This window comes from Cupressus sempervirens, chromosome 3, assembly GCF_028749045.1.
Source record: "Cupressus sempervirens isolate cs-2001-9-10 chromosome 3, ASM2874904v1, whole genome shotgun sequence".
NCBI lineage: Eukaryota > Viridiplantae > Streptophyta > Pinopsida > Cupressales > Cupressaceae > Cupressus > Cupressus sempervirens.
Window position 1 is genome coordinate 664246829 of NC_143120.1, and position 26916 is coordinate 664273744.

At 36.4% G+C, this 26916-nt stretch overlaps 1 protein-coding gene across 7 annotated transcripts in view; it reads right to left on the minus strand.

The window, feature by feature from the left end:
- LOC149568454 (uncharacterized) overlaps positions 1-26916 on the minus strand; it is a 334059-nt gene that overhangs the window by 245001 nt on the left and 62142 nt on the right. For all 7 annotated transcript variants that reach the window (XM_089821382.1, XM_089821379.1, XM_089821377.1 and 4 more), the window contains one exon: positions 2981-3144. In XM_089821382.1, the coding sequence (XP_089677508.1) occupies positions 2981-3144 (164 nt within the window). The remainder of the gene's footprint in view (positions 1-2980; positions 3145-26916) is intronic.

Genomic DNA, 26916 nt, shown 5'->3' on the forward strand with positions numbered 1-26916 from the left:
ACAGGCAGAGCTTTGGAATTGGAAAACCAAAAGGATTCCTTTTGGCCTGCTGGTAATGCCAATCATGCTATTTGGGTGTGAGGTTTGGGGGAACAACCTATCTTGCCACAAATGGAAGCAGATAGAATGAATACAGACATACCTTATTGCTATTAACCTTAAAGTCAAAAAAACAATACCATATGAGATCTTCTTGGCTGAAGCACGGATGTTTGCAATTAAAGCCCCTACGGTTATTCATCTGTTAAGCTATTTAAACAAGGTTGAAAATATGGACACACTACGCCGGGCTGAGTTTGTGATTGTAGAGGGATTAGACCGAAGAAAAAATGTGGATGAAGCAGAATGAAAATGGCTAATTAAGTGGGGTATTGGCATATTAGAATGCCCCAACACCAATAAAGAGATAAAAAGGCTAATGTTGGAAAAATTAAAAGTTGTCATGTGGACAAAACAAATGGGGAAGAAAAAGGCTCATTATGTGAAAGAGTTCAACCCCACATGGTGTCATGAAGTTAAAGATTACTTACAGGTCGGCATGAAACGTAGAAATAGGCTATTAGTAAATAATGGTTAATAATGGGATCCCATCATGTACAGCGTGAGATGGCTAGATGGACAATACCCAAGGAGAATTGGGAAGAAAGAAAATGGATCTACTACAATAAAGGGTGCGTTGAAACATAATGACACTTTAGCACAAATGTTTGGAGAACACCCAAATCCTTTCCAAGGAGGAAAATATTTTCAATAGGAAGCTTAAGGAGCTATTGAAATCAACAACCATCCCATTAACCTCAACTGAGATGATGGGAGGTCCATTAGCCTGTCTTGGTAACCTCTGTTAAGTTCTCACGATAAACTCCATCATCCCTGATGCTTCCTTGGCAATCCCATCAGGCCTCTCGCCTTTGTTGTCTTCCTCAGTCTGGCACGCTCATTGGTACCTTCTCCCTTTTTTGTTTCCTCTAGGGCTTGTTCCCTGTCCTCTCTTATCTTTCTTTGCCAGCCCACCCTCCCTCTTGTAGACTCTCTCATTCTGGTGGCCCCCCTTTCTTGTTATTGCTCTTGGTGTGTCTTCTATGTTTTCTTGCACGTTCCCCCCCCTTCCCCCCTTCGTTGGGTTTATTTAGTTCTTGGGTTGGCTTGTCTTTTGTCGTATTCCTAGTCCTTCCGGCTTCTTAGTCCTATTTGTTTCCTCTCAATCTTTTATGTTCTTTCTTTCTTCCTCTTTCCTCCACCTATGGGTGTTGAGTAGCTTTCTTTTGTCTTGTTTGGTAGTTGTTTTTCTCTTCTATTTTCTCTCATTTATTTTGTATTCTTTTCACTTACCTCTATTGGTTTGTGTGTGTCTATTTCTTAGTTTATATATTTATTAGTTGGCTTATCTATTAGTTTGCATATTTTAATTAATAGATATACATATATTTATTGGTTCTTTTATTTTTAAGTTTTAATATATATATTAGTTTGCTTATTTATTAATTTGTTTATCCATATATTAACTAACTAATAGATATATGAACTTCCATACATAACTATTGGTTAATATATGGATACAAACTAATAAATAAGCAAACTAATATATGTTTATATATATATATAAAAACTAATATTTATATTTTATATTATATATTAGCAGATATATATTTATATGTATTTATTAGTTTAGTTGCATTTCGATCTTATTTATATTCTTATGTGTAGACTTGTTTATTAGCTAACTCTTATTAGTTAGGTGTTAGCTTTAGAGGTTTTGTTTGAGTTTGTTTTTTTTCTTTCATAGTCCTTTATTGAGTTTCCTGATTTAGTTTTTCGCTAATTTTTTATTTTTCTGTTTTTTTTTTGTGAATTTCTTGTTCTGTTTGATTTTTTCCTTCTTTGGTTTATGTCAATTAGATCCGTCTATAGATATATATTTTTCCTTCTTTTTCTATTTATATAGATTTATAGGTTTGGCGATATTAGTTTTATGATTACATATATATTTTATATTTATAGTTTTATTTATTAATTTTGTTTTTGTTTTTTTTAATCGATAAACAGTCGAAGCCTAGATTCATTATTGTTATTTGTCGTAATTAATTTTTTTAAGTGTTAAGTGAATTCAAACCCAAGACCTCCCACATGAGAGGTTCACAAGTTACCTTTCCGTTGTAGGCTCTTGCCTTGTTTTATTTATTAGTTTTATTGTGGTACTAGGTTTTTTCTTATATATATATATATATATATATATATATATATATATATATATATATATATATATATATATATATATATATATATATATATATATATATATATATATATATATATATATATATATATATATATATAATTATAATTCATTTTATTTCATTGGTTATTTATTTTTGGTGTTTTGTGCATTTGTCATTTATATTATGGCTATTTATAACCTATTTATTGTCTTTTTCTTATTCATTCTTTTCATTAGAATTGATTGCATATTTTTTTTTTTTTTTGACTTTTTTGTTCTTTGTGCCTCCTTTGTCCCTTTTTTTATGACTCTTGAGTGTGGCTCAGTTTGCATAATTTTATTATTGCATTCTCTCATCCTAATGATGGATCATGGAGTGTGATCTAAAACATTGATGCTAAAAAACTTACACAATTGAATATAGAAATAAATCTCATACATTTCAAAAGGGTTGTCGAAATCTGATAATGTTGACATTTAAGGTTCCTCGGTAAAAAAATAGATATAGAAAACTTTAACTTGAGATCACACTATTAAAAAAATTCCAACAGATTTCAACTTCAATAAAAAGCTCTCTTTTTGGAGAATTTTCAGGTGAGACGCATGGAAGCATATAAGGAGTAATATTAAACAATATTCAAGTGGAGCAAGATGACAAAGAAACAAATATACATGTATCACCCAATGACAGATCAATGTACACAAAAAGCCTGTCAGTATTACAATGACAGAGGACTATGCACCAAGAATAAGATTCGGTACCTGTCACTCTGAGAAATTCGTAGCAGTGGCATGTCTAACAAGGAGCGAAGTTTTACAAACAAACACTGCAACTTAAGTAATGTAAAAGGATCTTCTTCAATTCTTTTATGTATCCTCTCTGTAAACATTCCCATTATACCCCATGCATATGCTGCATCACTGACCTACAATAATAGGACACGCTTAGCTATAAATGCCGCATATATTTTACCAACAATAACATCCATCTTTGCAAGTAATTTCAACTTTCAAGCAATTGTATACATATCCAAGCAACATTTTAGTCAAGCACTTCTTCAGTCTAAATAAATAATGTTTGAACTAGTTAAATTATTTCGATTTTTTAGGCTAAGAAAAATAAGTCATTACAGTCAAACTGGACAAGAGGGTACTAATAAAAACATTAAATATTCAAAATGTACATGAAGGAACAAAAATATATATACATACACTCAAGGATATTATGGTCACTAATAAAGGTGGCCAGAATCAACAACTAATAAAACATCTGTCCTTAGCCAATGTTAAACATATGGCAACACATCCAAATCCTCAGTCATGTTGATCATGACATGTTCATGATCAAAGGTCAGGGAGATCAGTCCATCTAGACACCAAACTTGGTCACAGCCATTTGTAAGCAGACTCTTTCAATTAACATTTCCAGAATATAGAATCCAAGACCCATCTTTTCCACTCCTAGGTAAAATTCTTCAAAATGACTGGAAAGTCTGAATCTCATGTCTCAGGATTTTAAACCCAAAAATACATTAGGAAGCATTCCAGTTTCTACATTCTCCAAAAAAAAACATGCCAAAAGATTGGTTCCACACCATCATTTTGTTCAGTGTTCTCCCTCAATCTTCCTATATGATCTTGAATATGCTGCCAATACATTATAGGCTTTGATGCATGGATAGCTATCAATTCTAGTCATCATTCATATCTAGCTCTTAAATAAGCAGCTTTCTGACAGTATTACTCATATCAAAAATTTCGTCTTGTATCAAATTTCAAACTTTATCTTGTTTGTCTGTACCTTTTTGTTCTTTCTCAGTTATACCTTTGCCAAATACAGCTTCCAGGAGAATAAAGCAGCTGAATAACAGTCAATTAATCAATCCACGATAGAGAAAGTCATTAAAGCACATAAATGTATTTTCCAGGCATAAAACACAAACCAGATTAAGGAGAAGACCATGCTTGATTTTTTGATAAAAGTTTGCAAATACATCTAAGCTCGCAAGAACAAGTTTTTAGTTTGTGAATTTTGCAAAGGGATGGCTAGGTATGCACCATTGTTTGAGTCAGCCATTTTTATTTAGAGTGGATATCTGCAAGGTTTTTACTAAATGCGTGACTAAATTCCATTCAAAAAATAAGTTTCTAGTTTTAATGTTAAAATTCTCTTGGAACAGTTGGGGTATTGGAGTATCCAACAAACTCCAAATGCTCAGTACAAATCTTCAGCCAAACAATGCATATTTGGTCCCCCTTCAAGAAACAAGAAGCTCATCCCCACTGCTTGAACAATATAAAAAATTGGGGCAGAAAAAAAATCATCATGCAAACAAAAACAAATGATAAGATTGGTCCCATTTAGGTGCATGATCACTTACTAGGAAAAACTTGCCATTGGTAAAAAATCATTTCTACTTATCCATTGAAAAATCTTCTTTTGCAATTATAAATATCTACATTCCCCACAGAAGAATCACCGAATCAGATACCCAAATTAAAAACCAACATTGGCTGGACCTAACACAGATCAGCATGTCATTGCAATAGAGGTTATTCAATGTGATGTCCCCATTTTGAGGCATACTGATATATAAGCATTGCTGAATTTTTGGGTTTTCACAAAGACTTCGGGGCAAGCTAACAGAGTTCTAGGATTCTTGAAGAGCTCGGTTTAGGGCTCTCCTGGTATTCAATGATGGTTAGAATTTCAGTATGTGCTCTAGTTGGTGACAAGACTCTTTGTAGCATTCTCATTTTTTCTAAATTTGTTCTCCTCAATGCTTTGAGAATACTACCATATGTAATACTGCTTACTTTGGCACCAGCATTTTGGGATTTTCTGGGTTTGTTCTCCATAGTCCTTGCAGAACACTGATATTTATAATAATGTTCTCATTTTGAAACCAACAATATCAGTTTTCTGAGTTTGTGCTCCTCGGCCCTTAAAGAGCACTGCCATTTATAGGAAGTTCTCGTTTTTGCATCAATGTTCAGAAGTTTTCTGGATCCATCCTCAAATCTTGGAGAACAATACCATTTATGGTTAGTGTTTGCTAAAGATAAGGTAGCTGCGCTAGAGCTCCTTCATACTTGTGATTATCTGCATCGAGTTTCTCATAAAGCTATACTTGTAAATATGGATGGTGTTGATTCTTGTTCTATGTTTTGCTATGAGGCTGCAAAGATGTTGTACTTCTTTTACTGATTCGCTCTAGTTAGGTGCTCTTCATTCTGTTGTTATCATTGTCTTCGTGTGTCTCTTCTAAATGCTCATGTTTGTGCCATGACTCTATTCATGTCGGTGTCCCTTAGACCCTTCTGTGGTCTCCTATTGAATATTTAATAAATTTATGTTATCTTATCTATATCTCATGCAGAAGATATTTCCTTTATAATTATTTGTATCCTTCATGTTACCAAGTAAGCACAATGTGGCATCAAAGGTGTGCTGAGGTGTCTCCTATTGAATATTTAATAAATTTATCTTATCTTATTTATATCTCATGCAGGAGATATTTCTTTTATATTTATTTGTATCCTTCATGTTACCGAGTAAGCACAATGTGGCATCAAAGGTGTGCTGAGGTGTCTCATATCTAATGTGGTTCTTGTTGGATGCAAACTGTTCTCTCTTCCACGTATGAATTGAAGTTGACAGTTCTCTTGTTGGATTTTTTTTTATTTTTTACTTTTTATTTTTTGTAATGAGAATTGAATTTTATATTATTTTCTACGCAATTTTTTCTCTCGCGCGAATTCATCTACGCGAACAACGTTCTACACAAAAAAAAATTGCGCGAATACAATGTGAAAGGTTTAGATCTTTCTTTTGCACGTATTTTCTCCATTTTATGGTACCTGCACGAAATTTTGTGTTGTTCCTACACAAATTTGGGTAGATCTTGTGCGATATTTTTTGCGTAGATCCTGCAGGAAATTGTTGTGCACATCCTGGGTGGAAATTTTTTGTAGATCCTACGCAGAAATTGTTTTGTAGATCTTGTGCGAAATTTTTGTGTACATCCGGGGGAAATGTTTTGATCTTGCGAGAATTTTTCGGTGCAAATTTTGGCACATATTTTCGCTCGAAATTTTTATGATCTACACGAATTTATCCTATGCGACAAACATTTCCTACATGGCAATTTTTTCTGCATGACAAACTTGTCTAAACCCTAGACTTTCAAAATTCCATAGCTGATGACCCGTGCAATGTTTTTATTTTGGTGTGTTCTTTGCGATCTCTTCTAAGCAGCAAGCAATTAAGGGCTCCTGTCTATTGCTGGCTGGAACTGTATGCATGTGTGTCTCCTATTTTGGATGTGTCTTTCATTACGGTGGCTCAATCTTTCCTACCGAGCATTTATCTTTCCAAGTCCCTGCTTGTTTGTTTCAATCATTTTTGTTTAGGCTCTGTGGTTTACTATCTATTGCACCCACCATGTCAACTTTTGCTAAAGCTCCCCCTTCTCAACCACCTTCGTCCCTAACCTATCAGAGGTTGGTCAAACATTTGTTGAAGCTCAAAACAAGAAAACCTGACACTGAAAGATGTGGCAACTCTCACAGAGACAATCTCTATGCTCCAACTGCAAACACATTCCAATCAAGCTCATTTGAGTAGCTTCTCTACCACTTTCACCACTAAAACAACGGGTATTAAGTCTGACTTAGTCTCAGACATCGAATAGCTAGGAGAGTCAGGCACCATGAAGGATAAGCAAACTAAAATTGTGGCTCAACATTCCTCCCTATCTACCAAAACTGAGAAAAAAGTTAAAACTTGGATTTCTTTGTCTAACAATACTGGGGCTGCACCTCTTTTGGGTGTCAAGAAGTTGGTTCAAGGGAAGATTCATGATGAATAGGTGAGGCGTGCTTGTGAACTCAATGCATGTACGAGGGACCTTAAAACACCTCTTGATAATCGTAATACCAATCTTGAATGCATAATGGACACTGATCCTAGCAACTTGGGCTCGTAGCATGCTTCTGACGATTGTCATGGGCATCTCCCCAATTATGGCTGCCACCTCTTTCTGCTTTGTGAGTCTTCTGGGCTCGTGATTCTAAATGGCCTCTCGTGCTTCCTTAGTTCTAAGCTCTTTACCCTTTGACCTCTCTGTGGTGGTGCTAGAGTGCTGGACTACATGATTACCCGTGCCTCCTTCATTCCCTCTATCTATAATTTGACTACCTCCTACTAGTTGATCATGTCGTCCTCAGCCTCGTGACTCATTCTCCCCCATTCTTCATCCCCTCTCACCTCTTCATTCACTTTCGCCTACCCCTCACCCGCTATGCCCCGCCCCCATACCCTCTTCCTCTTCCTGGAGAATGATCAAGACCTCTTCATCCTCCATTTTAGTTGTCTCATCCCCCCTGACCACTTCACGGACTCTAGCAAGGTGTCTTTTGTGTTTGTCTTATTGGCCACAGCAATTTGGGTGTCAACACTCCTCTCCATCCCGCACCACACCACTCCTTCCTCCCTCAACCCCAAATTTCATATTACCTGCCCTATGAACTAGTGGTATGATGACAACTATAAAAACTTTCACCGTTCTTTGCACTCGGCCTTTGTTGCTTGCTCCCCCTCCTACACTCATCTACGTCTTTCTTACCACCGCTTTGCCATAAAAACGATTGTTCATTGTTTCCTAGTGTAGATGCTTTCGTGACAAGCTTATCCGCAACTCCCATCTTTTCTAGCGCACATTATTCCCCTGCGATCCCCTCCAAACCTACACCCTTGACCTCTACTCCCTCACCTCTCATACCTCCACGCTTTATGGTAGTCCTGGCCACCCCTCTATTCGCCTCATCTCCCTTTCCCATTGCCACATTTTCACCACCTCCAGTGTTTGTGAGGTTGTTAGATCCATGAGATGCAATAGAGTGGCGGATAAGGAATGGTTCTAGGCTAAGCTCTTCAAGCTAGGCATCCTATTCTTGAGCTCTTTCCTTCCCACGCTCTTTAGCAGAGTAGTGTGTGTTGGTTTCCCAGAGTCTTGGTTGAGGCACATGATCTATCCGATACATAAGCCCGGAGTGACATCTAACCCTAGCAAGTACAAGACCATCATGATTGGACACACCTTTGCCAAACTTTATGTCATTGCATTGAACACTATCTTATCCAAAGTGCTTGGTAGGAGAATTTGTCAAGCTATGGGCCAGGTTGGGTTTTGCACACACTATTAGATTACGAACATATTTTGACCATGTGTGCTCTTATTGAGGAGGCTCAACATCGCTTAGCGAAAGTCTATTGTTTTTTTGTGGACTTTTGTAAGGCCTTCAATTTCATCCCGCAGGTAGCCCTCTTCCAAATTGGGATTTCCAAGGTATTTTTGAAATCTATTGTGAGGCTCTATAAGATTGTTGAGGGCAAATTCAAGTCTCCAAAGGGTTTCTCCAATCCTATTCAAGCACCATTGGTGTGAAGAAGGGTTGCCCTCTCTTGCCCACCTTATTTGGCATTTATCTCGATGAGCTTGAGGCTTTTCTCAAGGACTCTTCACTCCTTGGTAATGGATGCTACTTGCATCAGGTCATGATCTCCATCCTTCTCTTCGTTAACGATGTGATTGTTATGGCCTCCTCTCTGGAGAGCCTTTATACGCTTCTTGATGGACTTGCATCCTTTTGTGACTTACATCAGCTTGGTGTGAACTTGAGAAAGACTCGGGTCATGTTCTTCAATTGCTTGAAGACTTCGCATCTACATTTTTACTATCAAGGGTAGGCGGTTGAGAATACATCCTCTTACACTTTACCTCAGGGTTAAGTCCTCTGGACCCTACTTCAGCTTGAGACCAGCAATTCAGCCTAGGATCGAGAAAGGGATGTGTTACCTTGCCATGCTAGAGAGACAGTGCTTCAAATATCATTTTTAGGACACTAGGTCTAAGTTGTCCCTTCTGGACTCCTTAGTTAGGTTGAATGTCCTCTTTGGCTCCGTGATGTGGGCCTCTCCCTCATCAATTCGGATTGGACATCTATCAAGCAAGTTCTAAAGCTTCTCCTCCGACATATTATCAGATGTCATCAGTCCACTCTGCACAACATTCTTCTTGTTGAGTTGGGGCCCACCCCTTTAGGCTAGGGGATATATTTGAATTGGTTTAGTTTCTTTGTCTCTGTGGCTTTCAGAACTCCACAGGGGGTCAACACCACTACTCTTATCTGGCCTATTGCTCTTCAGCTGCCATGGTCGACGCTGACTTTGCCACCAAGGCCTATTGCTAGTACACATGGGCCACTACTTTGTTGGGTTTGATTGGAATTGGGATTGACAACCTACCCCCTTCAAGTTCTCGCTGGATGCTCCCGCTCACCTCCTTCCTTCATAGTAAAGTTGAACAGGTATGTTAGACTGTACATCTATAGATGGTACATTGCCATGACATGGAGTAATCCCAAGGGGGGATTACATCCACGGATGGCATTCTACATTGAACAGTCTTTGGATATTCAGGATGGGTTTATTACATGCCCAAATTATTTGTCACGGCATTGGAGCCACACTGTGTGTAGCTCCCTGGGTTCCTTTTGGGTGTGTTCTCACAAACCGGATCCAAATCAATAAACATATTGATAGGGAGGACCTAATTTATCTACTATGTCCCTTGGTGGAAGAAGAGGCAAAGACCCACTTCATTTTCCGGTGCCCCACCTACTATAAGATTAGAGGGAGATATTACTGCCTATTTAGAGATTGTCAATCCCTCTCCACCTTCTTCAGTTATACAGACCAAAGATGTCTCACACTTTACCTTCAGAAGACAATGCAGCTCCATGACCATTATCTACAATTTCATTTTCCCTAGAGCTAGTCTTCGAATCAGATTATCATTGCCTTCTTCTCGCATCTGCCTCTTGCTAGACATGTGAAGCATACGATCGGCACTTCTACCATCAGTCATTCCAGATTTGTGAGACATTGCAATGGTCTTACTTGGTAATGTCACCTGTCTAGGAGTACTCAGAGACATACTAGGATTCTTGGTTGCCCTGGGTCTTACCCTTCTGTTCTGGACTTCTTTACACCAAGAAAGGTTCCCTAGTCCTTGCCTTGGTGGTGTTTTTGTTCCTGGTCTTGTTCTTGTTCTTGCTTCTCTTTCGCTTTCTTGTTTCCTTTTGCTCTACTCTTTGCAGACACCATGTGGTGATCTTGTTGTTATCCTCCTTGGTTGTATGCTTTCAATCCCTTAAACCCTTTTTGTGGTCTCTTGTTGGACACTAATACATTTATCTTAACTTATCTATTAAGCTCGATGATTCTCAAATAAAAGGTGTTGGTTCATACTTTATGTTGCCACGTGTTATTCATAACTACTATCATTTCAAATTTTGAGCAGCTCTTCATTTGAATGGCATTGTTTCTGTTAAAGGTAATTCTTAGACAAAAAACTCAAGTTGATTATTTAGCAAGGGCTATTATCACAATGTATTGTTAGTTCTACGATCATCGCACTAAGTGTATATGCACAGAGACTCATTTATTTTTGTATTGTCTAATTGCATACGATCTTTGTGTGATCATTTAGTTGTTTGTATGAATCATTACGTTTGTAATCAGCCATTTTAGAAGTCTATGACATTGTGAGACATTTGTTAGAATAAAAGGCAGGCTTATTTACTGTCTACTTGAAGACGTCAATCATAAGCAAGTATTCTGTAATGTTTTTGAGATCTAAATAAAGGCATTATCATTTTTGCAGGCTGGATTGTTTCCCTAAAGAGGAAGGTTTTTCTTACAATAACTCTGGTGTGTTATTTGTTATTTTGTGTTTTTGAATTCTATTTATTGCGATTTCTATACCCTGGTTCGAAATTTATGTAATAACCCCAACCGGTTATAACTTCAACAAACACCAAATTCTTTTATAATTCAGTTTTTTTACATTTCGTCAAATACTTTGCAAGCAAGCTCTAATAATACTGTAATAACTCTGTCTAGTTAGAGCTAAATCAAGCATCAATTTTTTTCACATTTGATGGTTTGATATTTTATCAAACACTTGACAAGAAGCCCAATTACCACTAAATCTATGATGTCTTAAATTTTCAAACACAATATCAGGATGTACAGCAAACTAATCACAAATTTACTTAATTTTGGCCTTATAAGTTTTGCATAAATAAATACCAAACACCAATAAACAATTCTGAAACGATTCACACCAGCCTCTGAATTCATTCATCAACAAACCATATAGCAATATAATGAAAAGCGAATTTAATTGTTGGCTGATTATAAATCAGAATTTGAAGCCAGCCTGTTTACTTTCAAACTATGTAATATAAACTAAATTTTACAAATTAAGAACATGGTCTTTGCCGTAGAATGTAATTGCAAAGTCAAACTAAAAGCTGCCTAGTACAATTTCAATCTAGCGTTCACAGTCTACCATTACAAATGCTGCCCAAAACAAACTCCAATCTGCAGACTAAACCCTCGTCCAACAACAGAGAAATTATAATATTCAATTGTATAAATGCTCCTTGGCCACAATTAATACAGAAAGAGGAGACGATAGTAAAACTCAAAAGTTTACAATACCTTAACTGCGGATTCTCAGAATTAAATCTATAATACTTCAGCTATAGATCCCAAACCCTTATGCTTCAGCAAGGGCACAAACATCAGACTCAGAAATGTCGCAAAGACAACAGAAGCAAAATAAGATAATCAAATAATTGGATGCTTTACTCATCAAATGGGCTCATATTTATATTCTCCAAATGGTACAAAGTTTCCCAAATGAACTTCACTTAAGAAGCTTCCCACATACAACATTAAAATATAGTAAAGTGCCATTAAAATCTGACTTATTAATTGTTTTTGGCTCTGAAAATGACCTTTTCCACCATAATTTAAAATTCTGAAAAGTAAGGCCACTATTTCTTGTTCCCACGATTTAAAACTTTTTGTCCCGGTTCTAACGAGCTATGATACTGAGGTGACCAACAAACAACACTATCAAAAATAGCAACCTCAGCATATTTATATGAAGAATAATTCATAATTCACCCATCTTGCGAAAACAACTGAAGAGGCATCAGAATCAAAATCTAACAACACGAAAGTGATCCTGATGATGAAAGATGATGAATGAACCTAACAAGGTGACTTACTATAAATAGACACTCCCTCCAAGATTCTTGAAGCTCAAACTGGAAGCCTGAAATAAAAACTGAGAGCATCCTCAAACTCCTCTAACTCAACTGAGCTCATCGGAACCAACAGATTGACTTAATATAAATACTAAGTCCCTCAAACAAAGCCAAAACACACCATAGGCTATTCAAAAGCCTATAACCACACAACTGAGACCTTCAAATCCCATTCTTAGCTCACGAGGGTCGCGATGGTGAACTGACCTGGCCAACTGCGGGAACCTGCTAAAAATGGGGACATTACAATTTAACATGGTAGGAGAGTGGGTCTAAGGAAATGATCTAGAACCAGAATCTTTAAATTATACATTTTCCTTTGCTATACTTTCAGTTTGTTAGTTTTAGCTCTTTACAATGGTCAACGGATTCAAAGTTGACAAGAGATTGGACAGATTATCAAATTTCTCTGAATGGACATTTAGAATTCTAATTGTGATCGAAGAGAATGATCTTGAATATGTGAATTTTGAAGTAGAAGAACCTTCTAAAGAAGCTGGAAAAACACAATGGAAAAAGAACAAGATCATGGCAAGGAAGATTCTAATCGATCATGTTAAGGATTATCTGGTACCTTTTATTTCAAATTTGATGTCAACCAAAGATATGTTTCTAACTCTAATGGACCCATATGAATTCAACAACAATAGTAGAGCTCTGGCCTTGAGATGTCAACTTGATTGGGAGGAACATAATGGAGGATGGACGAATGTTTCAAAGGCCATATAAAGGCACTCTTTTTGTCCATTTGATGAACTTTCTAGCTACATTAAGTTGTCATGCTAGGACTAATTTGAAGATGCTCATAGTTGTTGGAGCAAAGGTCTTCTAATAATCAATTGCTTCATGGTTAGAGAACCCTTTAACAAGAAGACAAAAATTGTACTTATTTAGAGCACCATCAGCCTTTGTATTTGACTTTGTAGACCCATTTGCATCTTATGGGTTTCTTTCCTAAACAACGATCTAATATAACCCAAGTGTAATTTTCCAACAAACTATGAAGCTCAATCTGCGTAGCTTCTTACCACTCAAGTATTCCTTTTGCCTTTGTGTACGTTTGAGGTTCATACACTGTGAATGCTGACCATAAGAGCAAAATTTATAGAGACTAGAGGTTTCTTCTTCTTTCGAGTAGTTCTACCCTCGATGAGCTCATTATTATGAAGATCATCAATCATCATAGCCTGCCATTTAGGTCAAAGTGTAAAGGTGCCAACATCAAAAACAGGGGGTGCAACAGAAACATCAACATCAAACAAATGATCAAATGAATCCTGAGGAACATTGGGTGATGTAATTGTACTAGGTGATCTTGCAAAAGAAAGAACTAGTGGAGAGATTGGAATAGGAATGGTAATAGGAACAGTTGGAGGCTTCCCAATGGGAGCCCTCCCATCACATGGACCTAGTGGAAGACATACATCTGATTCTTGAAATTTGAGAGACTAGTCCTCGGAATTCATAATTGGAGAAGAGAGTTGAAATGGCATGCCTTCCTCATCAAAGACCACATCTCTATAGAAGATGAGAAGATTAGTTTTGATGTCAACTAGGCAATATAATTTGTACTATCATTATAGACGGTAAGCATGAGTTCTTGGCTCTTGACATCCATCTTGGTGCGTTCAGCATCAGGGATCTAGATAAAACATGAGGCAAAAACTTTGAGATGATTGATTTTGGGCTTACGACCCGACCAAGCCTCTTTTGCAGTATGCTTCTTAACAGCCAGTGTCAGGGAGCGATTGAGAAGATAGGCAGCAGTGTGGATTGCTTCAGCCCAAGATTTTTTTAGTGCACTCTTGTATTCAAGCATAGACTAGGACATTTTGGTGCTCGTGCAGTTTCGTCGCTCAACAACACCATTTTGTTGAGGATTGTAGGGTGTTGTGGATTGGTTTCCATGTTGTTCATAGAAATGGAAGCTAGAGGAATAGAATTCTCCCCGTTGTCAATTCTAAGAGTAATAGTACATTGACCAAACTCTTTTTCTCAAATGCTTTGAACTTTTGAAATAAGAGACACACCTCTAATTTTTGAAGGAAGCACACCCACATTTTATAAGTAAATTTGTCAACGAAAAGTGAAAAATACCTGGAGCCAATAATAGGACAAGCCATAGGTCCACAAATAGTAGCATGGACCATTTGTAATACCTAAGAAGCTCTTCAAAAGTCATAATCGAAAAATGGAGTGCGATGTTGCCTCCTAGCCTAACATGCTCTACAAACTCCAAGATTCTGAGTTTGAGTCTCTAGTAATCCAATAACATCTTCCGAAACAAGTTGAGAAAGATAGTGCTAATATCGTAACTAGCATAGTTCACTTACAGAAGAGTGATGGGTTGTCACTGAAAGCTCCTGAGAATTTCTAGAGTCAACTAGTCTATATAGACCATGATCCTCAAGACCCACAACAATAGTAGACTAAGTCTCTCGATGAATGACACTAGATTGATGTGAACTAAATGTTACGTCTAGCCTAGGGGAATGTCTTAGAATTTGACAAACTGGGAGAAGGTTAAGTTCAATTCCTAGAACATAGCACACATCAAGGAAAATCAGTTTCCTTCCTCTAGACTATATCTTAATATTGCCTTTGCTGAAAACAGTGTACTCTTCCCCTTCTTCAAAAGTAACTAAATCTAATAATGGCTGAAAATATGTGCACCAATCTGAGCAATGAGTGAAGTGGTAGGAGATACTTGAATCAATATACTAGGTGGAGTATTTTACATGATCAACACATCTTTTAGCCATGAATGCGTAAAAGGCAAACTCACCCTTCTTAATGTTCTCCATAGCATGAGTTTGAGGTTGTAAACGAGATTGCTTGGCTTGAGTGGCTAAGCATTTACAACTCTCCAACTTCATATGACCAAACTTATGGTAATAGTTGTTAATGTTTTAGCATCAGTAGAATTAAAACATTGATTGTTTGATATACTAATTTGTGTTTATCTTTTCAAATAAATTGTTATTCATGATTCTTATATATATAATATATATTATATATTATGCATTATATATCTCATATATATAATATATACATATGATATATGTAATATAATATATATTATATATATTATGCATTAGATATTATTATATAATAATATAATAATATTATATTATATTACATATATGGTTAATATATTAATATTATATACATGTTAAAAATAAGTTATGCATATAGTTATTGATAATTTAAATGGTGATTAACTATAGAGACATGTCTCTTGAAGAGACATGTCTCCTCTCATATTATACATATATGAGATTCAAATCTGCATTTGGAAATCATCAATTACAATGGCAATGAAAATACATTTGCAAAAACGATCTCAGTTACTTCAACATGGTATCAGAGCCATGCTGCAAAAGTTGAAAAGAAAATAAAGATGATAGAAATAAGTTATATAAACAAATATGAAGGGTAGAAACCACTTGTTCAGGCTCAAAATTAGTTTGCATTTGGAGATCACTTCTATTGTCTAGCTGATTCATAGTTATCCGAGTGCCAATTATAATTCGTCAGCAATTAACTTTCACATCATGGGATCATATATCAAATATTAGAAATTGCCCAGAGATCAATATACTTTTACATTAATTACTGTGATTACATATTATAGTGTATGTCTTTGATTGTGGTCATTTTAGTGTAGCTATAATTATCGGGAGCTTAGCCATGGATAGTAGCTGGAGCATTCAACTATCAAATTTACTAGTAGTACAAGATCCATAAAGGGCTCGTTGAACTGCTGGAAGAAATTACTAGGAAGGGAACAGTAATCGCATGTAAGCTGAGGACACCGAAATCAAACAAGCGGAGGATGTATGCTCATGTGCAATTTGCAAGCCCCGATTTAGCAAAGTTAGTCCAGGGATTGGCAAGCGGGGGTCTTATTACAATTAGTCAGAATAAATTAACATCTGAGTATCTAGAGAGAGACATAGTAGCCAAGGCAAAATCCATATGCCAACTCATATTGAGGAAGGGAAGCTTTACTTAGGTAATTTAATATCGCAGAATGTATTCTCTTTTCTTTGGAATTCTGGTAATTTCGTTGCCGTGGAGTTTGGATTTGATATCAGGAAGCTAAGTATCTTTCTCAGTGAGTAGTATATTGATTACAAGTTGGAGCTTGCCTTTAGGGATATTCGTCATCTATATCTCTGTTATGCAAGTGGTTTGAAGATTCTTTTGATTCAGGGAACCACCAACGAGCAAGGATTATGGAGGATGACACTAAGGGCCCGTTTGGCTCGTGGATTAGAGCTGGAATTAGAATATGGAATTCTCAAGATTCTCATATCCACTATTTGGGTCCGCTGAATGGGAATGAGAATTAGAAAAAAGTGGGATCCGGTATCCTTATTTGCCCCCCAAAACAAGGATTCGGTCTTCCACCAAAATAGGTGGAATTGTCCACATTCCCATTTTAATTCCATTTTTACAAAACTGAGCATTACAAATTATTGCAAAAAAAATGTTTTGTCAGGTCCGCGATGGATATTTAGTGCTCGACCACATTTTTGGCCTTGCTCGTTCCCGCCTCTGCACATCTCGCCTGGCCTGGTCCACGCCTTGCTCGTTGCACATCTCCCCTGGTTCACACCTTGCTCGTCCCGGCCTCTACTCGTTCTCTACAGGTATGGACATTTCTTATCATCAATAGGCAAAATACTTTCAATCTGGGGTTTATCAGAACTAACGAATCTGGGGTTTATTAGGACTGGCCGAATGTGTATTTGCATTTTAGGGCCCCCACAGTAAAAAGAAATCTGCTTGTCTTTACTACTGAAAGGGAGCACCTGGCACTTACCCAAATCATCAACACATTCTCGTGGCTCGAAAAGCACATCGTAACCCGTGAAAACCACACACACCCTCTTTATTTCCTCTTTGCAGGAAATGAATGGCACACGATGTGTGTACCTAACAGTTTAAAAGATGCAAATCTCCACTGGCTAGCTGTCACAATCCAAAAGAGCCGTTGGGAGGGATGTAAACAAATATAACACGTCATGAGCACAGTGGACTGAAAAAGAAGGCCCAGTTTATTTAATTAGACTGCCCAACTGTTGGGGAAACGGCCATTAAAGGAACTCACCTTTCTTGTACTCCTCAACTTCCTCTAACCTCCCCATTCTTATCCATTTGATGCGTGCTGCTCAGCTAATCAGGGAAAAAATGGCTCATTCAGATCGATCCATGCGTACATAAACTTATGTGGGTCGCAGATTGTAACATTCTCTTGCTCCACTTGCTCCAACTCCATGGCTTCACTCATTATTGCATTAAAAGCACCGGTATGTGTTCCTGGCTCCAAATATTTGATAACAGAATTTTACTGTTTCTGTACAATCATCATAAAGATGGAAAATGATTCTTCACTTGGATCTTGTAGTTTGCTAAAGCACAAATCGATCCCGTTGTATGTATAGTTAGGTTTTTGTATGAAATCATTCTCTGGATGATATATTGTCATCTAGTGTCCGAGATATAATGACATCTTTTCTTCACATGATGCTTGCTGGCCTCTGTGTAGTTTTTAGGGGTTCCTCTGTTTTTTCGCATTTCAAGCTCAAAACTTCCCCATGTCTGATCACATAATAATCATAAACTGTATTTTAAGCTTGAAATGCATTGATAAAGTGAAGATGGACTAATTTGTATTGTAATTTTGGTCAAGTCGAACAATACCTATTGATGTAATGTTAGCAACATACCATTCTCTACACTCTTGTTCTTGGTATCTACCCCAATCACATCTTGCTTCTGCATTTCATTGTTTGAGGCTTTGCATGTATCTTCCTGTTCCTGAGGTGAATCCACTTTAATAGGACTAGAATTTTGTAAGGTCTGATCTGATTTATCTTCAGTTTGGTTGGAAGTAAGTTCACCGCTGGAGAGAGAATCTTTATACTCATTTAGCTTGTCAAACTCAGGTTCCACGATGTCTATTTCATCTTTTCCAGTCATCCCATTGTAGATTCTGGTTTCACATTCTTTTTCATAACCTCCACATCAATTATGTCTACTTCCTGTTTCTCTGGTTTACTTTTCTCCGAAGGCACAACAATAGGATTTACAGGTTCTCCCAGCTCTAATGTAAATATTTCCATTGCTCACCTCAGATCTATTTATTTTTGCATTCTCAGCACTGATATTTTCTTCCTTCATTTCATTTAGCAGCATTGGCATTCTTGGTTTTACTCGGTAAGAGCTATCAAATACTTTGATTGATCCATCAATCTGTGATATTGCGATCAGTAGTTAGTTTTATGAGTAGTTGTTTATTAGAATCTATTTTTAGTAAGAACGAATACAACACTTAACACTCATTGTATCTAAGTAATGTTCATAGTGATGAAGCATTGGATCCTCTAGTTAATCATTAGGGTTAATAATATTTTCAGCGTGAGAACAAAAAACGAATGTGTATTGCAGAAACTACCTAACTATGCTCGCTTGCGGCTACAATTCGAACCCTGTTCGTGATTGCAGAAGAATGCGATGTGCACTATCCTCTTACAAAAGAGATTTCCTCTTTTTTCCTCTCTATTATTCCCTGTGAATTAACAACCCATCTTATGAATCAAATGTCTCTTTTACTCTCAGTCCTCCATATCTTCAGAGATCTAACTGAACTAAATTGGAGGGCCAATCATGATTGGACTGGTCTTCTAGTGGTTCCCTACTGTCCGGACTTGCCAAATGGTTTTCTTGTTCCAATATTTGCTAATTTGTTTCAACTTTACCAGTACGTCATGTTGTCCTTCCATCTAAGGATCTCTTGTTCTGAAAAAATAGTTGTGTTGTTCCTTCTCTTTTCTCTATTAAAACTCCATTGTCCTCTTTGTTTGTTTTATTATTTGATCATGTTGTTTGGTGGGTTGGAACTGTTTCTTGTCTAATTGGCACTACCACATTTCTCTTTTTCTTTGATTTTGGTTTGATGGGCATTCCTCTTCTTTTGTGTTGTTATTGTTGGGAAAAATTTGTGTCTCTGCCGCATATAGCCACCAGTTGCTTACATCTATATCATGACAATCTCCACCACTCAAATATTCCCTTCTAATTGATTTCTCTGGCTCTGCAAACCCTAATCTATGGCATTCTAGCAGACGATGATGAGTCTTTTATTATGCATGGCAATTGAATTAACTTGAGAATCGTGTTTTGTGAAGGATATATTATATTCTTGTGAACTATTTATGCCTTAAAATCTTCATCATTTTTTTCAACAAGTTCATTCTGTATAAATGGCAATGATCAATGTTCATGGAATCCCTTATTTTGCATATCCTATAAGTATCATTGCCCCAGAATGATTTATTCACATTCGAAGCATAGCTTTAGTCCATTGGAAGATATTGCACATGATTTTTCGTTCTCATTGTAGTCTGAACATAATCTGATTCCTTATGTTCATGATTTCGATGACCTAGCCAAACCTGGGGACACTATGAAGCTCTAAAGCCTAACACTGGTAAAATTGACGCTTGGAATGGCCAAGCACTATATCCTCACTTTCCTACCCGTAACTTCAGTCCACTGTTGGACTTTGAATCTAAGTATGTGGTGAGCATACCTTGTATGAGGCTTCTTGCTCATATTGTTGTTAATGATATTTATCACAACGCTTGGAATGAGTTTCGAACAAACCTGAATGCTGCCGGTGCACCTGCAAAAAAATGGGGAACAAAATTGCCAGTCAAAAACTCTAGCCTTACTATTAATAGAGCCCACAGGCTGCACCAGTAGTTACTGCTGGCCCTCCAAAAACTAGGTTCTTGAAGATCAGTTGGCTGTTCACCATTAATAATTTCATATTTAAACTTTTTTTTAAAAATCATCTTGTACTTGTCAACTTTAACTTACATTACATATCATTATCTTGTCTTCTATACTATAATCAGTATCTTTTGTTATCATCGTTACATAACTTACCAATGAAGCATCATATAGCACATACTACACCCAAACCATTATATTCTAGAATAAAAAATTAAGTTAATGATTTGTAACTGCTCCCTCAGCCCTCAAAATATAACATGATTAATACAAATTGTGATTTAATTAATGATTTGTAACTGCTCCCTCCGCCCTCCAAATATAACATGATTAATACAAATTGTGATTTAATAAAAGCATCCATTAAAGGCAAAATCTTCGAGTCTGAATTCCACAAAACTCGTCTTTATAAACACAATATTTCAATTCCATTGCATTTGTTTAAAAGCCAAATCTTTATCATACGATCAGCCAAATCTTTATCATACAGACCTGAATAAAATCATCCAACACTCATAAGACGCATTCGAACAAGAGGCCGAGGTGTTTAAATGAAACAAACCAGGGTAAGGGTGTTTTGATGAAATTTTATTAAAGTTAATTAAATAAAAGTGCAAAAGTTAATTAATTTGAGGAGAGCTCCTGACATGTTTTCATCAGATTTTGATCTCAAGAATAATTAATATGTAGAGAAATAATCAGCATAAATAAAAATAAAGTAGACAGCGAAGATAGAATAATAGTACAGTAGATAAAAGGTATAATAGTAATAGGGAAAAAGTAAATTTATATAGAAGAAAAATATATAGGAGGAATCATTAGATAGTATAAGTAAAAATAATATTAAAAATAATCAGCATACAAGACTCATGAATGTGATAGAGTGATAGAGTTGCATTGTAATCAAATTGGTTAGCGCAAATGTATAGGTAAAAATAAAAAAGGTTAAGTGAAAAAAATAGGAGATGGAGAATGATAAGAGATAATAATAGATGAAGTAGTAGCATTTGCCTTGGGAGACATGCTTGCAAAATGAAAGCAAAGATAAGTCATGTGAACTGTTTGACAGGATGCCTGATCGTAATGTGGTATAGCAGGCTGTGTTTCCTGCAGCCAACTAGAATGCTACACTTGTCACATTGTCATGACTGCTGTTACTACAATCTTATAGGGCATTTTGGTGTATTGTATTATATTGCTGCAATATATTTTATATGCTTGAAGAATAGTAGATTTATTTCTTGAAAAGTTATTAGGTGCAATATATTTTAATCCCAGTTCTATTAAAATGTGCAATTGATATTTTCTCCTGCCATTAATCATTTCTTAACATAGGATTAGTTGTATTTTAGTAATTCCACAGATCTAATAAAAAGTTTCTCTACATTGGTTTTAGGGTGTTGATGGATGTACTCAAAGACAAACGTATTCTAGGGCACGTTGCTAAGAAGAGACGAGTCATTTGTGCTCTTATAGTTAGTCTTGCAGCCTTTGCCGCATCAATAGCAGCAATTGCACAAGAAAGTAGAAGATCAATATGCAAGCGCAAAAGAGGCAAGATTCTCTTTTATAAACATATTGTCTATTCAAATGAGACTGATTGTCATGATCAAATTCGAATGAGTAGACAAGCCTTCTTTCGTCTAGCAGATATTCTTAGGCAAAAAGGAAGCATCACAAATACCATGCACTTAACTCTAGAAGAACAACTGGTAATGTTTCTCCATACTCTTGGCCATAATCTGAGAAATTGTAAGATTGCTCACAACTTTGGTCACTCAAGAGAGACAACCAGTCGATATTTCCACAAGGTTTTGACGGCAGTGTTGGCACTCCATGAGAATTATCTTTTGCCCCCTGGTCCACACACTCCTCACGAAATTAGCGGGAAAGACTATTTTGATCCGTACTTCAAGGTACATACCCTATTGGTACACTTTTGTTTCCTCGACTCTAAATTCTATTATTGCATGTCCTTTTGATTATAAATTTTCCTAATGTAGGATTGTGTGGGAGCAATCGATGGAACTCATATTCCAGTCACTGTTGATGTCGACATGCAAGCTCCATATCGTGACAGAAAAGGAAACTTGTCACAAAATGTTATGGGTGTGTCTTCATTCGATTATAAGTTTCAGTACGTCCTTGCTGGATGGGAAGGGTCAGCTGCAAATAGTCGTGTTCTAGCTTCGGCCTTGTCAAGATCCGATCCATTGGTAGTCCCCCTTGGTATGTCAAATATACTTATATACTGATGCATATGACATTTTTTAATAAAATATATTAATATACGTCATTTTATGTAGGAAAATATTATTTAGTGGATGCTAGATATCCCAATGTACTTGGGTTTCTGGCGCCTTATCGTTGCACACGTTACCACCTAAAAGAGTTCTCAAGGGCAAACCCAATAAACACTCCACAAGAGTTGTTTAACCACCGGCACTCATCGCTCAGGAATGCCATAGAGCGCACATTTGGCATTTTGAAGCAGCGCTTTCCTATCCTAAGACATGCGACTTCATATCAAATCAGGACCCAAACAAAGATTGTTTTGGTGTGTTGCATACTGCACGACTTCATAACCATAGAAGACGGCATTACTTTTGAAGTTAACATTGAAGAGGAAGATGATAGTGAGGGGATAGATGTACCAATATTTGAGACATATGGGATGACTCAACATGATAGAGATGATTGGGGGAGGTTTCGAGATGAAATAGCAAAAAGGATGTGGGATGATTATAGAGCTCCATCTTAGTTGTGAAAGCGTAGTATTTAGTACTAGTTGTAAACTCCTTTTTTTGTTCGTGCATCTTGTTACAACAATCAAGACAATCTTATTGTAGCTCTAAATTTGAAAAATCATTTTGAATCATTTCTTCTTTTTTCACAAATTACATGTGCTCGTAATTCTTGTGTTGAGGATTTTGATACTTTCTCATCGAATTAAAACATGATAAAATTGCACTACATTTATCTTTAGACACTTCTATTTCACTCTCCAAATCAGGTGAACTAACAGGTGTATGAGAAGTCAAATACATATGAGGTGGGGGAACCACACATATCGATTTTTTTCCATATCTCAGTTCAGTACTCAATACCCTGCTCAGTTAGTATAAAGATAGGAGCAAGATAGAAGTTTAATATACAGATTACCTTGCAAAGGAATTAAAGTTTTTCATAAGACTGAATGAAACACTGTATTTGACAGCATAGTTCAAGTAGTTTTTCATGCAGCTGTAAGTTGTATTAGTTGTGGAGGTTTCCTTCTAAGTTTCTCAAGGGAATGAAATAGAGATGTCGAGGTGCAATTGTCTATTTATGTTTCTGTATCTTTTAAGTTTTGATTTTTGTGGGACTTATGCAATTTTATTTAGCATTCGGACATAATCACTGGTTATTTTGAAAATTCTCCCCTGAATCTCACTTTTTATTGTAGAATCCAAGCAAGTCTGATTCTGGTTGCTAAGCTGGTCAATTCAATTGCTACTTTTCATTCTAATTTTTGACTCACATGTTATTGAAATAGAAATAAGTTATGTACTTTCACTTTCAAAAGCATGAGTGATATTTGAAATTAAAAAAGTGGAAAACTAAAAACCTTTCTAATGCTTGACTTCTCTGGTGCATTAATGATTTTGTTTATGCCAAATATTATCTTGCAGCTACATGCACTCAAAAGAACAATTCTTAAGATTCACCTGACAATTCACAAAAATATATAACATTTATTAAAATGTGGGCTTATAACTGCTAGATGAGAAACATTCGTATTCTTCGGAACATTTCATCACTCCCATATGTGATCAGTAAATAATCATACCTTCAGGAAATGTGCTGAACTTGGAAACTTGTAGTGGACCATAATTTATATGTTCTCGTGCTATTCAATTGACAAATCGGTCCTCCTTTACTTTGGATAATACAGTTACCAGTTGGACTGACATGATCAATGAACCCTGTAATTTAAAGTTTAGGTCCTACTCATTTTCCGTAAAATGCACAGCCCATTTACCACCATGCATTACTGTTTGTTTTACTCTCTTATGACCAGAGATGCACATAGAGATGCCTTGTTTGTTGCTTGATAGTTGATGGGTTATTAGTTGTCCATTTTCGGGTGAGTGAAGGGTAAATCTGCCTGCTCTTTGCCTTTATGTTGCCTGTACATGCCTAATATCTTGGGTCAGTTTATGCAAAAGATTGTATCATCACCAGAGCAATTGGCACTGAAATGGAGACCAAAACTAAAGCCATCAGCCAATTGGCTCTTAAACCCCCTGCATTAATGATTTAACGTTAGTTCTTGCAAATGACCACCCATGCAAAAGTTCTCAAGGCAATATCACTGAAGATCATACACTGTCTGAAAATTTTCTTCATCGTCTACACTGCATCTCTGCGGCAGTTAACAAAATTTCAGCAGAAATTCACTGCCAAAGGCAATATAACAGACACACCTAAATCTGTCCAGCATCATATGATTTTGCTGCATTCGGGTCTGATGAAGGTTCTGTGGACATAGATGAAGGCATGAAAGCCCATATGTTAGTAGAACACCTTGTAGGCATAACATTTGTAGTCTTTCTGAATCCATGTATGCTCTTGAATAACATGGGGAGCAAAATTAATAGCAAAACATAGATGCTAAATACTAAAGAAAATGAGATTATCTGTTTTTCATTTTAGCTTAAGAAATTTCATTGAGGTAGGGATTTTTATTATGAATATTGCTGGGCACTCAGTGTCCAATACAGCAAGAACAACATATTTAAAAGATAAAAATGCAAGATGTGCATACACAAAAAGAAACCAGAAAGAATAGACACTTTCTATAATAGGCTACAAAATGCAACGGATTTAGCATCATTTCTCAGCCACCAACCATTTCCATCAAATATAAGAGGTTTTTTACAGAGATTCGCACAGGAATTGGTTTAACTCACAGACATCATTTATGTTATAGGGCATTTCTCCTGAGTTAAAAAAGGCTTACATTGCTAGGAGATGGCTGGTGGCTCAAACCTCCAAAACATGGAGGTTCAAATGTTTGAGATATTTCAAGTTTCAACTTTGCAATTAGATAGAGGTTTCTAAAAGGTACGTACTAGAATAGCCCCTGCTAATCCATTTTATAATTAGCAATTACAAAACGAAAAATTAAAAAAACCAAAATGTGTAATCTTCTGATTTAAACTAGACTATACTATTTTGGAGAGAAAATTACAAGCGGCTGCTAGACAGGGGTATTGATGGTATGCAACAGAAGCTTAGGGGTATTAATGGTATTGATAGTATTTAGTACTATCTTTATACTAACTGAGCTAAAAATCTAACTGAGCAGAATCTCTGTGATTAAATCAGTCAGATGAAGAAGGAAAATGATAAGCATGATAATATTTAATGAAATGGGTACTCTTAATTTTTGCAGAGATAATGAGCATAGATAATGATGACGTTCAAGTAGCTGAAACACCACCTTCTACGAAAAAGGTATTTTGGAAACCGTGTATGGAACGTAAGCTTTTGGACTTGCTACATGAACAAGTCATGCTTGGAAGGAAAGGAGAGGGAGGCTTCAAAAAAGAAGCCTGGACAGCTATTGAAAGAAAGTTTAATGCAGATATGAACATGAGCTTGTCTAAGGACAATTTCAAAAATAAACTAAAAACTTGGAAACAAGGTTACAGAATAATGAAGGAGCTGAAAAATACTAGTGGTTTTGCGTGGAATGAGTCTACGCAATCTATGGATGCTGACAAAACTGTTTGGGATGAGTTGCTTAAGGTAACATGTCCATTTGAATATTTTAATGTTATTTAATGACTAATTAAGTTATTATTGATAATCAAATGAATAATTCAATATCTTTGACAACATGCAGAGGAAGGAATTTAAAAGTGTTAAAGTGTTTAAAAGGCAATCTTTCCAATACTATAATGACCTTGCCTTGATTGTGGGCAATGATATCGTTGAGGGTGCCATTGCCGGCACTGCACAAGAAGCACAAGGTCACAATATGGATGAGACAGTAGATCTTAATGATGATAACGATGAAATTCATACACCTATTGGGGCTGCTGCTGATCTGGATGCGGAAGATACAAGTATTCCAATGTCCAATCAGTTTAGTACAGCAACTGGGAAACATACTCGTTCAGCATCATCCTTAAGGAGGGCCGAAGAGGATGAAGGCTAGTATGGCTAATTCTATGGATGGGATGTCTCATTCAATCGATAAGCTAAATGAGACCCTCCTCAAGTCCCAAGTTATTGAATTGAGTGAAGAGCGTAAGACAAAAGATTTGGAAAAGGTCTATGCTGCACTAAAAGCCACTGGTGAACTTAGTATGGGCACTTTGATTACGCCGTTTGACACCTTTGTGGCTGATTCTGATAGAGCAAAAGGGTTCTTGATTATGAATGATGATGAGAGAGCAGAATATGTTCGAATGAAGTTTTTAGGGCTTTAGTTAGTATGTTTGACATAGTTATGACAATCGTTTTATAACAGTTGGATGTTGCTTAATTTTGGTGGTTCACATCACATTCGATGGATATAATCGTATGGTTTTATTTCATATAGAACATATATTTATGTTGACATTTTAATTATGTTTTGATGATCTGAATATAATCGTATGGTTTTATATATCCATCTATATACCAGTTGGGTATGAGGCTTTATTTTGTGAGATATGGAG